Here is a 16,131-nt window from a genome sequence, read left to right as displayed (position 1 = left end):
TGTATTCAACTTTTGAATTCCTCCCTTTGTTTGCGATATTGAAATATGATGATAAAGTCTGGTCCTTTTTATGTCCTTCAATGAACGTGTCCCTGTCAAATTGTTGTGGTTCAAAAGAAATAGTCATTGGCTTCTCTGTTCTCTTAGTCACCGTTCTTGTTTCTGCTAGACAAGATGTTTCTTAAGTTAATGGCCATTCTTTCATATCTGTTGGGTTTTCTTTAAGACCTTTAATATTGCCAACAATATCATATGCGACGGGGCGGGGAAGTATACAGCATTCTACGATTCCTGTGTAGTATGGGGTTTCTATGTACACATTAGCTGTTTCAAAGTTTTCGACTGTGCCACCGAATGTGATGCATTGTACAGTTTTTCCAGTTTGTCTTCGTCGTTGATCAAAGATGCTTTTATTTCTACTGTACTCCATCCTGTGTCTCTCAATATTCTGCAATCAGTTCCATTAGCTTTGCCTTCACAAAAAATAGCGATCCTGACTTGTGAGTTTGAGTTAAAAGTGAAATACCTTTCACGCAATGCACATTGATATTTTCTCCTGACATTACTTGTGTCTGATTATTTACATTGGTTTGGAGTGATGCATTTGCAGTTTCTTTTGGATATCCCACGATTTTGTAACATTTGTCTGCTGTGTGGCCTTTCAATCCACAATATTGACATTTAATTATAGGTTGGTTGGTTTTATTATACTCGATATTATTTTCAGTGCTATTTTTTATTTTGTTTTGATAGGATCAGCTATGGTCTCTATTGAACTGTTTGTTCCATGGTTTGTTACTATGGTAATCTTGTTTCACTTACGTGTTCCGAGTGATTGATCTGCTCATTCTATTTGAGTACTTAACTTTAGGTGTACATGGACTCTGACCAGCGGCAGCGCAGTATGGTTCCTTCAATGTTCTGTCAAGGGGTGTCAAGGGATTTGCTCTGTTAAAGTTTTCTGCGAAGATTTTTAATTTGTCCAAATTTTCTGGCTTTCTTTCTTTAAAGAATGCGACTAAATCTGGGTTGCAAGCTTGATAGATTCGATTCTTCAGCGTTGGATAATAAGGGCCAGCCAAGTCGTCTTGTCTTACGTTTGGCAACTCAAGCCATCGAATTTAAAATTGAGTAATTCGGTTCACGAATGGATTAAAGTCTTCTCCACTTTCAGGTTTTGCAGTGTGAAACCTTTCCTGGTAACCATCTTCCGTTAATCTACATCTTTTTAGTAGAGCGTCTTTAATTTTGCCATTGTCATCTGCGTCTTCAGTTGTTAAGGTATAGATAACTTTCGGCGGTTCTCCAGACAAGCAGTTAATCAAGGCTGTGGCCAATTTGCTTTCTGGCCACCGATAACCTTTAGCCTGAACTTCGAATCGGTGAAGGAAGGATTCTAGACAGTCTGAGCGTTCATCGTAGGTTGGCATGCGGGGGAGTTTCATGAGAAACTCATCACCATTATTACGTTTTCTCTCATGACCGGTTTTTGTTTTTTTTAATTTCCAGCATCATTTGGGTCCTTTTGGTTTCTTCTTCTGCTAAAGCTATTTGTCTTTTTATTTCCTTTTCTTGTGCTCTTTCTTCTCGTTCTTCTCTACGTATTCTTTCTTCGTGTTCTTTTTCTTCTCTACGTATTCTTTCTTCTTGTTCTTCTTTTATATTCTCTTTGCACCATGAAAATATTCTTTCCTGGGGTATGTCAAAGTCCTTTGCGAGACTTAAGTATCTTTTATATGCTTCCATGTTGCAATAAATTAGTTGCGATATATATATATATATATATATATATATATATATATATATATATATATATATATGTATATATATATATATATATATATATATATATATATATATATATATATATATATACATATATACTCATGAGAGTAACATTAACATTTAGTATAAATACCCTTACAAAGACTGAAACATATAGAGATTATAATATCATACTTTGGAATGATATATAGAGATACGAAGATGAAGATGATGATGATGACGACGACGACGACGACGTGTGGGCTGAAAACACAGTACCATGTATAAGTACACAAAGAAGCTTTCAAATGGCAGAGATCCGTGTAGCCAATTTCAATTTCAAAAGTAGCCAAATAGAACCTCACTTGGCTTAGCACTAAACATACTTTGACTCTATGGACAAACTCATCAATTTTTGGTTATATAAAAATCAACTCGACTAGGAAAAATCTTGAAATGATAGAAAATTGTAAAATCATTCATTTAAAATTATTTAATAATAAATAATAATAGATAAAAACATGGTTCACCTCGTGGACATTTTTCACCAATTTGAAAAAGTACTTGGCCACCTGGCAGCCCTGCTCGCTATGTAGACAGAGCTAGGGCATCAACTGTCTGTCACGGCAAGGGATGGAACGTACACGTCAAGCGGCAAACCTCCCACGTGCGTTTAATCTTGTCACGTCACTATCAATCAAGTAACAAATCTATTGGTCGACCGGCCATCAGCGTCTCATTGTGTGTACATTTGATTGGATGCAACCATTCTTCAATTTCCACGTGGAGGAGGTGGGAGTAAATTATTTGCTATATAAATCCGTTGTTTAAAGTTTGAAATTCATTCGGAACCAATATTTCCCAAACACTTGGGAACACACTCTGTGTTATTCTGGTGAGTCAAATTATTTTTCGGTTTGTTGCTCATGAGAGTAACATTAACATAATATTGGGTAAATACATTTGCAAACACTGAAATATATAGATATCCAAATACTGTGTGTGTGTGTGTGTGTGTGTGTGTTTGTGTGTGTGTGTGAAGGCTGGTTTTCTAGAATTCCTGAAGTTCATTTTTCAATTTTTTGAAATTTTCCATCCATGAGATAAATTGATTGGTAAATTATATTTTAAGCATCAAGGTGCACAATAATTCCCTTAGATTAGTGTGAATTTGAAGTTTAATTGTGATAAAATAACAGACCGAATGAGAAATTGTAGGGGAAATAATCCTCAATATCTCAAAATGGGAAAAACCGAGTTAGATAGTTTTGGAAACCACTGTTCATATTGAAAAAAAAAAAGACTTAAAAAAAATTTATTCAACTATTCATTGTCATTCCCTTTTCATTTTGCTTTTGTATCGCGGATTTCATTTTATTTCATTCCTCGTTCATGAATCTTTTAAAAATTTTTGTTTACATTCCGTAACTATTTATTCATCTATCATCCAATCACTCATTGTTAAAATGAGCACATTTTAATAAGTATTGTAAAACTTATCGACATTTAATTGAGATGTATTTGAGACATCACTCTTAAACACTCTTTAATATCTACTAACAATTGTTGGACAACCATGAAGAAGTCCCAGCCACGAATCGAATTGGTAAATCCTTCATGATTATCTTTTACATGTGTTGGGCATCGCTTAGTAACGAGACACATGTGGTTTGTTTTGCATAGTGATTTGTTTTAAATACTTTTTGACATATTAATGTTACCGAAAGTCACTTACATTTTATGTTCTGAAAAATGAGTCTTATATATATAAAGGAGTTTGATAAATAAAACTGACAAAGGTGATAAAGGATGCTACGGCGTCTTGATGGCGGAAATCAGATTTAAAAAGCCGATGATAATAATAAACAGTAATATTGTATGTATGGTCTTCCACTTTGACTTATAATTGACAATTAAATGGCAGTCAGATTTCTTTTGATAACGACAGCGAGCGCATTGAGTCGCTCATAACTCATGGTGATTGTTAGGAAAAGTTTTGTTCTTTTCATTGGGCGTTCCGGCTCTGATTTTGTCATCGGTAATGCCAAAGTATTTCCAACAGCTTGATGATAGTACATCTTCTATCAAGTAAACACTGATAAAGTTCCTATATTGGTGCATCTTATCGTTTGTCAGGGACAACGTGACATAACAGTATGGTCTTTGCTTCGTACCCAAAAGCAGATCTGCCACTATTACGAACGATTCGTAGAAACACGAAATTTTGGCTCAGATTTCTGAACGTCAGGAGCATCTACAAGTCACTACAACTTATTAATTATGAAAGTTTATATCCGACTACATCATTTTATAGATTTTAATGTGTTATTTAACCATTGTCAGGGTAAATGGTTGATTTTTAAAGATAATTATAGCGACTACAATCTTTTTCTCTCACAAATTACGAATCTTTAGATTTTCACGAAGCAGTTCTACATAAAGTACCGAGATCAATTAGCCGATGCGCTGTGTGGCCTCGAGCATGTCACATCGCGCTAGATCAGTTTGCAGCGCTGCACTGCGGCCCTTGCCTTCCAGTTTTCCCTTATGTAACTATTCGGGCCGCTCCCAGAGAGTTGGCAGAGCAAGATCGCCCGATTCATCAACACAAATAAAAGACTAGGAGAAAAATAGACAGAGGGAACTCGGAGAAAGATAGACAGAGGGAACTCGTTGATAAGTTTTCCCGGGAGTGGGAGATACGGCCAATGTCCTGAACCTAGCCTGAACAGAGGAAAGAGAAAGAAGAAGAAGAAGAAGCCCGTATTTATAAAGAAAATCAAGATTAACTAAAACGATACATTTATTACAGAGAAAAAGTTGCATCTAAAGCACAAATAGGAACGACACAGCTCTATTTATCCATTCATCCTGATTGTCTCTCTCCTGACACCTCTGAAGAAGGAACACAACTATAATAAAATAAAATAAAACACGACTGCTGGAATTGCCGTATTGTGTTCAGCTCAACAAAACTTAAAGAACTCCATTTGATTTCCCGCGCCTCGCCTTATATAGCGATGATTCGAACCTCTGATTGGATGGTTGATGGTTAAGGTATTCAAAAAACATTCTAGCAACCCGAGGAGGGTACAGCCAACTCCGGACTTGTTGGGTTTACTAGCAGCCAGTGCCAGGGCATTACACATCCTCCCTCTAATCTAGAAAGACCCCTTGGCATCTGGGCCTGAAAATTACCATCTCTTGATGTAGACTGCGGTATGATTAATATTTTGAGCCTTTAAGATTATGTTCAGGAAATGACGATTCATGAAATATTGTAAAAAGAAGTATGTTTTATAATGTTACATAACTATAATATTTTTGTGAAAGTGAAAGTAGATTGTTGTGTTTATCGTGCTTTTCCGGCTTCGCGATTATGGTGGTTTGTAATTACATAAAAGGTTTCTACGTCTGCATGAAGATGTTAGTTCGTTTCTTATGTTGAGTGTTGTCATGTTCGGCTTTGTGATGATGAATAATTATTTCAGGTTTTCGTTTTTATAATTTATATATATATTAACTCCAGATTTGAATATGCTCACTATTCTCTTGGTTGTGGCCGCCATCTTCCCGTATACCATTGGGGGAGAGCGATGCTGTCTGAATAAGTTTACATCTATCCAAGAGGAAGGACATGGATACAATGTCACCGTCGTAGCTGATTATGACAGAGGGGAAATCTATTTAAAGATGCCAAACTACGAAGAATTATACAACCTAAACGATGGAAAACGGATCGAATTTGAAAGTAATGGAAACTGTCAAATCTCAGACTTGAAGAAGTCATTCATACTTAACGAGCGGTGTGTCCCTGACAGTGCAGAGTCGATTCCATCCGTAGATGAGGAGGTGAGATTATCCTATTGTTTACCTTTGATTGGTTATGTGATCTTGTGGTATATATGACACTGGCTTTCGGGATGAGAAGGTCCTGAGTTTGAGCCTCTCTTGGCAAATAGTTGAGTCTTTGAATAAAAGGCTTTTTACACACATTCTCTCACCATACTCTGGTGTAAAATGAGTATCTGACTTGTTAACAACGTTGTTTTTGTCCGAAAAAATAGTACAATCACTTAACAGGCTTCATGTCTTGTTCTACATGTTACGTGTTGCTATTGGTCAGGGACCCATTTTTGAAGCGATTTCAGCACGCTTCTACTGCTTTCAAATTATCAGCTGATTAAAACAAAAATATTATGATCCTATTTATTCTTAAATTATCTTGTTTTAAATCCTTTTTACCCTTCAAATCAAACCTAAACTGAGACTATAAGAAAAGAACTTCCTACTTGGTCATGTTCATGCTAAACGGCCAGTATCTGTTGTTGCACAGCTTTTCAAAGCACAGAGCTCTCTGCTATTCTATAAGCGCAAAGTTTAACAACGGAAGGCACGCGAGGGATCTAAAGGTGGACAGGTCAACTCCGAATAGCAATGGTCAATGAAGATCGATCATTTGCTCGAAACACAACCAACCCCGCGGCTATGTGGTCTAGTGGTATGAAACTCGCTTTTAGATCGGAAGGTCCTGGGTTCGAGCCTCGCTCGCCGCATAGTTGAGTCCTTGGAAAAGGCTCTTTAGTCACATTCTCTGACAGTACTCAGGTGTAAAATGATTACCTGGCCGTTAACGGAGTTGTCTCTGTCCGAAAAAATGTAATATCGCCTTACAGGCGTCATGATTTGTCTTAAATGTTAAAAATAGTTGTTGGACAGAGACCCCTTGTAAATAGCTTTGAGCACGTTTAGTGAATATTGCGCTATATAAATGCTGAATTGAAAATAATTTTAAACAAGATAATTTCCATGATAATAAGTTACTTAAAATGTTCTATCTCTCATAGGGTGCAAGGAGTTGGAAATATGCAGTTGGTGCAACCATGGAAATCAAATGGACGTTTGATGAGAAGTGTAACCCGTTGGAAACATCTCTGTTCAAAGTCGCTATGGCTACTACCTCATTTATACTTGGCACACCTATGAACCAGCGATTGACGAGTCAGTGTTTGCAAAAGATACCTCTGTGTGTAATAGTAGATAGTGTCGAGTCATGGCCTAGTGAACAAAAACTCGAGTTGTTTCACTCTCGTGTAAATGTATATTTTTCTTTACAGAATACAAGAGTATCTATGGCAGATTGTGACATTGTGTCATTTGAACCTATATATTATGTTGTCATTTGAAGCTATAATATACTATGTTGTCATTTGAAGCTATAATAAAATATGTTGTCATTTGAAGATATAATATACTATGTTGTGATTTCAAACTATAATATACTATGTTGTCATTTGAAGCTATAATATACTATCTTGTCATTTGAAGCTACAATATACTATGTTGTCATTTGAAGCTATAATATACTATGTTGTCATTTGAAGCTATAATACACTATGTTGTCATTTGAAGCTATAATACACTATGTTGTCATTTGAAGATATAATATACTATGTTGTCATTTGAAGCTATAATATACTATGTTGTCATTTGAAGCTATAATACACTATGTTGTCATTTGAAGATATATTATACTATGTTGTCATTTGAAGATATAATCTACTATGTTGTCATTTGAAGATATATTATACTATGTTGTCATTTGAAGATATATTATACTATGTTGTCATTTGAAGATATATTATACTATGTTGTCATTTGAAGATATATTATACTATGTTGTCATTTGAAGATATATTATACTATGTTGTCATTTGAAGATATAATCTACTATGTTGTCATTTGAAGATATATTATACTATGTTGTCATTTGAATAAACAGAGTTATGGCAAAACCAGATGTTTCCAATTGTTTAAAAAAATGAATCTTAGAGATAGTTGACTGTACCATGGACAGAAAGAAATCAAACATTCTGTTTCTTATTGATACAGGCCAAAGGTCCAGAAAATTTTTGGCAGTCGTTAATGTGAAAACTGAACTATTGTTGACACGTTCGGAGACACAACACCATCCGAAAATCAGTGCTGGATGGAAAAGTAGCCACAGAAATGCAGGAGGCAAACCAAGAAAGTCTTGGATATGAAAGTGGAGGCAACAACAAGCAAAAAGATAATCGAGTGCTCAGTAATGTCCCTTCAGCGGGCAGAATGATTTTGTATGACATTCAACCTCTGTAGGGAGAAGGAACTCAGATAAAAAAAATTGAGCTTTTATATAGAGCAATGTCCACTAAACATTCTCAAAACGTTCAAGTGAGTAAAGAGCTACTCGACTATACATAAAGCAAAGATATGATGAATAAGGCCGCAGAATTTACTAGATACTTTAAAATGAAGAACAATTAATTAAGATGAAATAAAAAGAAAGATGAAATTTAATTAAATGAGAGGAATAATGATTGTGGCAGTTACAAATAGAAGTTAGAAGATATTACGTATCTTATGACAATATAATATCAGACGGGTACGTTTGATGAGAATCCACTTCCAATTGAGAAGGGTTGTATTCTTTATCCGACGGCGGGCTCAGGCTTGGTCCTTGATACGTCAATGACTGTACTGTCGAAAGCAAAAGCTCCGGCGTCTTGATGGTGGAGATAAAAATATCCACAAAGTCCCAAAAGATAAAAATCTTCAAATATATATATATATATATCTATCTATCTATCTATATATATATATATATATATATATATCTTCTTCTTCTTCTAGGTTCCATGCCTGGTCCAGGCTACGGATACTGCATGAATTATCTCTCTCCATTCCTCCCTGTCTCTTGCTTTTTCAAACAGCTCTTGGATTGTTAGGTTGGTGAAGCCCTTCAGTTGGTCTATGAGTGTTTTTCTTTGTCTCCCCCGGGCGCGTTTACCAGGTATTTTTCCACAACTTGCCAGTTCATTCTTATCTTTCCTTACTATGTGTCCGAAAAAGGATAGTTGTCGATCCACTATTAAGGGCATTAGTTTCATTTGTTGGTATGTTTGTTTTAGCACTTCTTCGTTCGTTTTGTGTGCAGTATACGATATTCTCTGTATCCTTCTCAAGCACCACATTTCAAAAGCTTCAATGTTCTTTTGTGTTTCTGCATTTGTAGTCCAGCTTTCGCATCCGTATAACAAGATTGGCCACACGTAGCACTTCAAGACTCGGAATCTAATCCCGAACGACATCTGTTTGTTTTTCAAAATGTTTCCCAGGTCCATGAAGGCCTGTTTGGCTTGAGTTATTCTTGCTCGTATGTCTCGGTTACATCTTCCATCTGTTGTCACTATTGAACCTAGGTATTTAAAACTTTCTACGTTGGTAAGTTGCTCGCCGTGAATCGTTATATTGCAGGTGTTGTTGTTTTCGGGGTTTTTCTGTATTACCATGCATTCCGTTTTGGTGATATTCACTTCCATTCCCTTATATATATATATATATATATATATATACATATATATATATATATATATATATATATATATATATATATATACATCCAATATTGGATCAACACCAGCAAATATAGACATCATACAAAATACCCTCATGAAATATAACCTCCAAGTCAATGCCAATAAAACCGAATTTACAACAATATCGAGGAACAAAGAGGAATGGAAAAGAACAAAGAAAGTCGGCTCACTAATTGGAGACACCGAGGATGTACAAAGAAGAAAACAGCTATCAAACGCCGCACTCAGTAAACTCACCAATGTATGGATTAGAGGTGACAAAATAAAGAGAAAAACCAAACTGAAACTGTACCATGCTCTTGTAAAACCGGTACTTCTGTATAACTGCGCACTTGGGCGTTGACAAAATCCGAAGAAGAACATCTGGACGCCTTCCATCGCACACAGCTAAGAAGGGTACTGGACATCAAATACCCCAAAAAGATCTCAAATGAATCACTCTATAAGATCACAAAAGAAAGACCAATCTCCCTTGATATTTTACAACAACGATGGCAACTTTTCGGTCACATACTACGCAGGGACAAAAACATACCAGCAAACCAAGCCATGTCGGGATACTTCCAAAAACACGGGAACCTTTTCAGAGGTGGACCGATCACAACACTCCCCGTGATCCTAAACAAAAACCTCACAACACTTGGACAAAGCATTAGTCTCATAACGGCAGGGGACCTTGAAAATCTGAGAACCCTAGCAGAGGACCGGCAATATTGGAGACACCTCACACAGGAAATACTGGAAACAGCCAAGGCGACCCGATCTTTCGGTCGAGACGCGAAAGGCATCTAAGTCAAGTAAGTCAAGTCAAGTCATATATACATCATGTGAGGAATGGAGCGGCTGGCCGTCCGGCATAGATGGTAGAGAGTAAGGGGTCAGGAAGATTAGATCGGTAAGCTTTTATAATAAGTGGCTACGTGACAGAATGTAGAACGAAAAGTCTTTACTAATTTGATATTAATTCGAGGGAAGGCTATTAAAGGAACGATGATCTAACATTAGAAGGTAAAGTTTTTCTAAGCCTTCCGAAATATAACTGGAGTGAGATGAACTCCGTTCTTACTAAAATAAAATTTTAATAAAATAAATGTGAACAATATTTACTGTGACAATGGGTTGACTAACGTCAAACTCATTCCTTCAATGCTCTCTGTTAAATTAATATACTCATAAAGTCCGCCAGCCAGAAATAACGCTCCAGCCCACAAATCTACATGGAACCTTGAATGTTTATAGTCTAATATATTTTAATGAGAACTAATCATAAAAATGGGTGTCTAAAAACAATAACAATGAGATGAGTGAAGTCAATTTGGTTCCTTCTATAATTATCCAAGAACTTTACTCACTCCATCCGCTCTCTCATCCTTATACAGTGATTTGAGCACCTTAATTGAATATAGCAGTATATATAGCACAAGTCATTTCATTTGGAATACAGTATTCCTCTCTGCCGCTCTCTCGATCTCTCTCTCTCTCTCTCTCTCTCTCTCTCTCTCTCTCTTTCTCTCTCTCTCTCTTTCTCTTCCTCTCTCTCTCTCTTTCTCTTTCTCTTTCTCTCTCTCACTCTCACGACATGTTTCATTATTATAGCTATTACTACATTTGATGCGAATGTATTGGACCATGATGCTATGAGTTTAGGTAAAATGCTCACAACATCCGCCAATCGGAAATAACGTACCGACATACACAACTACGAGTAACCTTGAACGTTAAAAGTCTGATTGATGTAATTTCATGAGAACTAATTACCAAAATGGCTGCCTTAATGCAATAACAAATAGTTGAATGATGTCAATTTTGTTCCTTCAGCAGTCTGATTGATATAATTTAGTGAGAAGTATTCACTATTGTGCGCAAGACGAAATATATAATTGATAGATAATGTTTTTTTTCTAATTTCAACAATTTTTGGAGCATACACACGGTTCCTAGTATCAAACCTATAGATAGTTCGAAGATGACGTCACTCAGGTCTTTGTTATTGTTTTTTGCCATCCGCGTTTATGAGTAATGCTCACTGAACTGTATTAACCCGACTATAAACGTTCATGGATACACACAGTTTTGTGTGTTGGTCCCTTATACTTCCGGATGGCAATGTTATGAGCTTCTAAGCAAAGCGCATACTATCTATTGTAAAGTTGACACTGATCACGAATCCGACGTGAAAACAGCCAAAATCCGAAGAAAAAAGTGTTCACCTTTTTATATACTGCCACGCCCCTGAACGCCGATCGCCTCGAAAAATACCTCACCGTGTGTGGGCAAAAATCTCCTGCGACTGATGCAGGGATCTGGTCACAGCGACCCAGCCGTGCCTGTCCCTCGATCGTCCCTGGATGAAAACTGAGCGTGCATGGGCCCTCTAACACAAGTCTTTGAACTGAATGAAAAAAGGCAGCAGGCGGTTATGAGATTGATGAATTGCGTTTAGTAAAAAAAAACTTTACATCCGCCAGCCCGATATAACGGACTAAAACACAAAACAATGTGTGACCTTAAACGTTTATAGATAGAATGAAGTTGACGTCACTCGGATCTTTGTTATTGTTTTTTTTTTTTTGCCATCCGCGTTTATGAGCAATTCTCACTAAACTGTATTAACCAGACAATAAACGTTTAACATTGCAGATAGTTTTGTGTGTTGGTCCGTTATACTACCGGATGGCAATGCTGTGAGCTTCTTAGCCAAGCGCACACTATCTATAATCTAATTAATACAATTTAGTGAGAATTACTCTTATAAATGACTGACTAAAACAATAACAGAGAGACGAGTGACGTCAATTTCAATCTTTCTATAAATATTTGAAAATGGATGTTTATAAAAGTGAAAGACGAATTAGAAAAAAAAAGTTACGGCAGAAAATTGCCCAACTCCCCCACCCCCAATCCCCCCCCCCCACATTCTCTCACCGTACGCAGGTGAAAAATGAGTACCATCTGGCCGTTTATAGCGTTGTGCTTGTCCAAAATAAAAAGTAATATCGCCTAAAAGGCGTCATGTCTTGTTCAACTTCTTACGTGTTCTCTTTGATATGTACCATCTGTAAAGCACTTTGAGCACGTTTAGTGGATATTGCGCTATTATAAATTCAATTTTGTTGGTATATTTTTACCTTCTTATCAACTGGTGCGAGTGGGTAATTCACTCGCACCACATAATGTAAAAGGGACAGAGAGAGAGACCTCAGGTCAGTCCAGATTTTTTCTGACCCCTTGTACATCCCGCAGTGATTGGGTAGCTGGGTCTATAAGATCTGGCAGAAAGTAGCGTCCTATCCAAAGGATAGCAAAAAATGAAGAGCCTAGTGCTAAATGTACCGATGTCGCAGGAAGTTAGTTTTGATAAAATGGAAGTTAACATTTGGATTGGATACATAGAGTATATAAAAATAAGATTTTAGTATTCAGATATTGGGATTTTGTTTATCATGAACAAATTTGGTTAATGAACTGAGCTGATTAGGCTTTAAACTTATCACTGATTGGCTCAAAATCATAAGTGATTTTTGTAATGGGGTCTTCAACTACTATTGTCCGTTCCACGTTATAGAAACCGGGATAAACTCCCGCTCCAAGGGACTATGCCTTTGAAGGGATAATTTTATTTTGGTCTTCTTATCTATGAAATCTATGATAATATTTTGTCCCAGATGAGATATTCAAGAATTCCTAGCGTTCAAACTACGATTATGTTATTTTATCCGATAGGCTGTTGTAAAATCGGAGAGATGGTGGGGAAAATTGACATCTGGTGGAGTTGCAATCTTGGCTGTATAACACACTAACGAAAGAATGAAAATGGACTGTCTCTCTCTCTCTCTCTCTCTCTCTCTCTCTCGATCTCTCTCTCTCTATCTCTCTCTCTCTCTCTTTCTCTCTTTCTCTTTCTCTCTCTCTCTTTCTCAGTCTTCTCTCTTTCTCTCTTTCTATTTCTCTCTATTTCATCGTAAAGAATATGACGATTTTCCGAGGTTGATAAGGAGAAGGTTAAACACATTAATGGTAGTTTCGTCAAAACATTTAGATAGGAAATTAAAACAGAAATAATTCCTTTCATTTATCCCGTTGTGTTAAATTAGTTTCTAGGGTCTATTCCAAGGGAGGACTGAAATAACCCAGGCGTCAGCTGCAGTTGATTAGGGACGACTAAATCGGTCTTATGTGCACCTGAAGCACTGGGAGGGTGATGGAGTCTTATAAGATTCATTACCTTACATTATCTTACAGGATTCTGGCTAAGTGGTCTTGTGGTAAGAAAATTGCTTTCAGATCGGAGGGTCTTGTGTTCGAGCTTCGCTTTGGAAAAGGCTCGTTACTCACATTCTCCCACCGTACTCATGTGTAAAATAAATACCGGGCTGTTAACAGCGTTGTCTTTGTCAGAAAAAATGGTGTAATATCGCCTAACAGGTGTCATGTCCCGTACTAAATGCTAAGTGTTGCTGTTAGTCAGGGACCCCTTGTAAAGCGCTTTGAGCAAGTTTAGTGGATATAAAAGCTCATTATTTTTACCGGAGTTCCGTCTCCCTACAGAGGTTGAATGCAATACAAAGCCATTCCTTACGCTCAAGGGACATTACTGAGCACTCGATTGTCCTTTTCCTATCCAGGACTTTCTTGGTTTGCCTCCTGCATTTCTGCCGCTACTTTTCCATGCAGCACTGATTTTCGGATGGTGTTGTGTCTCCGAACGTGTCTACAATAGTTCAGTTTTCTCATTAACTTCTGCCAAAAGTTGTCTGGACCTTTGGCCTGCATCAATAAGAACCAGAATATTTGAATTCTTTCTGTCCATGGTACTGTAAAAAATTTCTTAGATTCATTGAATTTTTTTTTGGAAACATCTGGTTTTGCCATAACTCTCTTTATTCAAATGACAACATAGTATATTATAGCTTCAAATGACAACATAGTATATTATAGCTTCAAATGACAACATAGTATATGATAGCTTCAAATGACAACATAGTATATTATAGCTTCAAATGACATAGTATATTATAGCTTCAAATGACAACATAGTATATTATAGCTTCAAATGACATAGTATATTATAGCTTCAAATGACAACATAGTATATTATATCTTCAAATGACACATTTGTCACAATCTGCCCTAGATACTCTTGCATTCTGTAAAGAAAAATAAATTTTTACACGAAAGTGAAACAACTCGAGTTTTTTTCACTAGGCGTTGACTTTACTTTCACACACAGAGGTATCTTTTTCAAACACAGACTCGTCAATCGTTGGTTCATAGGTGTGCCAAGTATAAATGAAGTAGTCGTCCCAGCCTGGTATGAATTGAGCTGTTTGCAACGGGTTACACTTCTTATCAAACGTCCATTTCATTGCTTTTTCTGCGTCACGTGCAAATTTCCAACTCCTTGCACCCTATGAGGGATAGAACATTTTAAGTAACTTATTATCATGGAAATTATACTGTTTAAGGATCGGAAAAAAGGAAGAGTCAATTTATTTTGCATAATCTAAGAATAATTGATACCTCCTGCTTAACCCTCTTCTTACCAACTATAGAAAAATCGTCACATTCGTTACGATGCACCCAACAACTTTCTCATCTCATTTTTTTTTGTTTCTCACAAAATTTGAAGAAAATGTGTTTATTTTAGCCATAAAAACGTGACACTGTATTGTAGAACTCATTTTGCTGAACAATATTATGCATAGAATGCACTTGTTAATCTTCTGTTTGAGTTAGAAAAATCTATTTTTTGTGTTGAGTGGATGTAACGTCTTGGGGAAAATTCTGAATCTGGCATGTAAGGAGAGAGTTAATGCTCACGTGACTTCCTGTTGCTAGGTTTTACAAGCTATTACCATGGATACCTTAGCTTTTAACTTTAATCTCATACTAAGAGTCCCGGTTTATTTCATCAATATACAGTGCATATTATACCTTTGAAAATAACGTCAGTTTTCGGATAATTTGTTAAATCTAGTCTAATGAAAATTTCAGTCAGTCTATTACGACAATAATAATTATACTTGAGATGTTTATATATATATATATCTGTGTATATAAACATCTCAAGTATAATTATTATTGTTTAACATCTACAGTACCGGTTCATTTCTATGACAATCTACGGGAAGTGTGTGTAATAGTTATTGTTGTTTATGATTGTGTGTTGTTTCATACTTCCTGTAATCTTTTGGTGTCGAGACTATTATAGTGGTTTGAAGTTGCATGCGATGTGGAAGTCGAAGTGAAAGTAGTTTGTTGTGTTTTCGTATTTTTTTAGATTTGTCTACTTTCACTTTCACTTCCACATTGCATGCAACTTTTTTCGGACAGAGACAACGCTGTTAAAGACCGGGTACTCATTTTACAACTGAGTACGGTGAAAGAATGTGAGTAAAGAGCCTTTTTCCAAGGGCTCACCTATGCGCCGAGCGAGGGTAGAACCCAGGACCTGAACGAGACATGATGCCTGATGGTGCTTGTACTTTGTATTCGGAGAAAAACAACGTTGTTAACGGCCAGATACTCATTTTACACCGGAGTACGATGGGACTCAACTATTCCCAAGAGAGGCTCAAACTCAGGACCTTCCGATACGAAAGCTAGTGTCATACCACAATAAGACTAGATAACCAATCAAAGGTAGACAATAGGATAATCTTACCTCCTCATCTACTACAGATGGAATCGACTCTGCACCGTCAGGGACACACCGCTTGCTAAGTATGAATGGTTTCAAGTCTGAGCTTTGACAGTTTCCATTACTTTCAATTTTGTACTGTTTTCCATCGTTGAAGTTGTATAATTCATCGAATGTTGGCATTTTTATAAAGATTTTCCCTCTGTCATAATCAGCTACGATGGTGACATTGAAGCCATAATGTTCCTCTTGGATAGATGTGAACTTCTTATTCAGACAGCATCGCTCTCCCCCAATGGTATACGTGAA

The 16,131-nt window shown here is 36.7% G+C and overlaps 2 protein-coding genes across 3 annotated transcripts in view; one reads left to right on the top strand and one right to left on the bottom strand.

Moving 5' to 3' along the window:
• Positions 1-2,498: 2,498 nt before the first annotated feature.
• On the top strand, positions 2,499-7,552 carry LOC144959930 (uncharacterized). The gene is made up of 3 exons (XM_078892788.1): positions 2,499-2,659; positions 5,294-5,616; positions 6,612-7,552. The coding sequence occupies exons 2-3, from the start codon at positions 5,302-5,304 to the stop codon at positions 6,948-6,950; spliced, it is 654 nt and encodes a 217-aa protein (XP_078748914.1). The 5' UTR covers positions 2,499-2,659; positions 5,294-5,301; the 3' UTR covers positions 6,951-7,552.
• Positions 7,553-14,042: 6,490 nt separating this feature from the next.
• LOC144959904 (uncharacterized) overlaps positions 14,043-16,131 on the bottom strand; it is a 4,633-nt gene continuing 2,544 nt past the window's right edge. For both annotated transcript variants that reach the window (XM_078892747.1, XM_078892748.1), the window contains exons 2-3: positions 15,847-16,131; positions 14,043-14,590 (exon numbers count right to left, since the gene is read on the bottom strand). The exon at positions 15,847-16,131 is cut by the window's right edge and continues 41 nt beyond it. In XM_078892747.1, coding sequence (XP_078748873.1) covers positions 14,384-14,590; positions 15,847-16,131 — 492 coding nt within the window. In that variant the 3' untranslated portion in view covers positions 14,043-14,383. The remainder of the gene's footprint in view (positions 14,591-15,846) is intronic.

The sequence above is a fragment of the Berghia stephanieae genome, chromosome 14 (assembly GCF_034508935.2).
Source record: "Berghia stephanieae isolate SIO BIC M18660-M18661 chromosome 14, UCSD_Bste_1.3, whole genome shotgun sequence".
NCBI classification, from domain to species: Eukaryota; Metazoa; Mollusca; class Gastropoda; order Nudibranchia; family Aeolidiidae; genus Berghia; species Berghia stephanieae.
Note: the sequence above shows the minus strand (reverse complement) of the source record. Positions and strands in the feature narration are given on the sequence as shown.

Bases quoted from the DNA above. Each gene is read 5' to 3' on its own strand.
- LOC144959930 (XM_078892788.1), top strand. From the start codon at position 5,302: ATGCTCACTATTCTCTTGGTTGTGGCCGCCATCTTCCCGTATACCATT. The intron at 5,617-6,611 runs GTGAGATTATCC...TATCTCTCATAG, and splicing joins TTCCATCCGTAGATGAGGAG to GGTGCAAGGAGTTGGAAATA.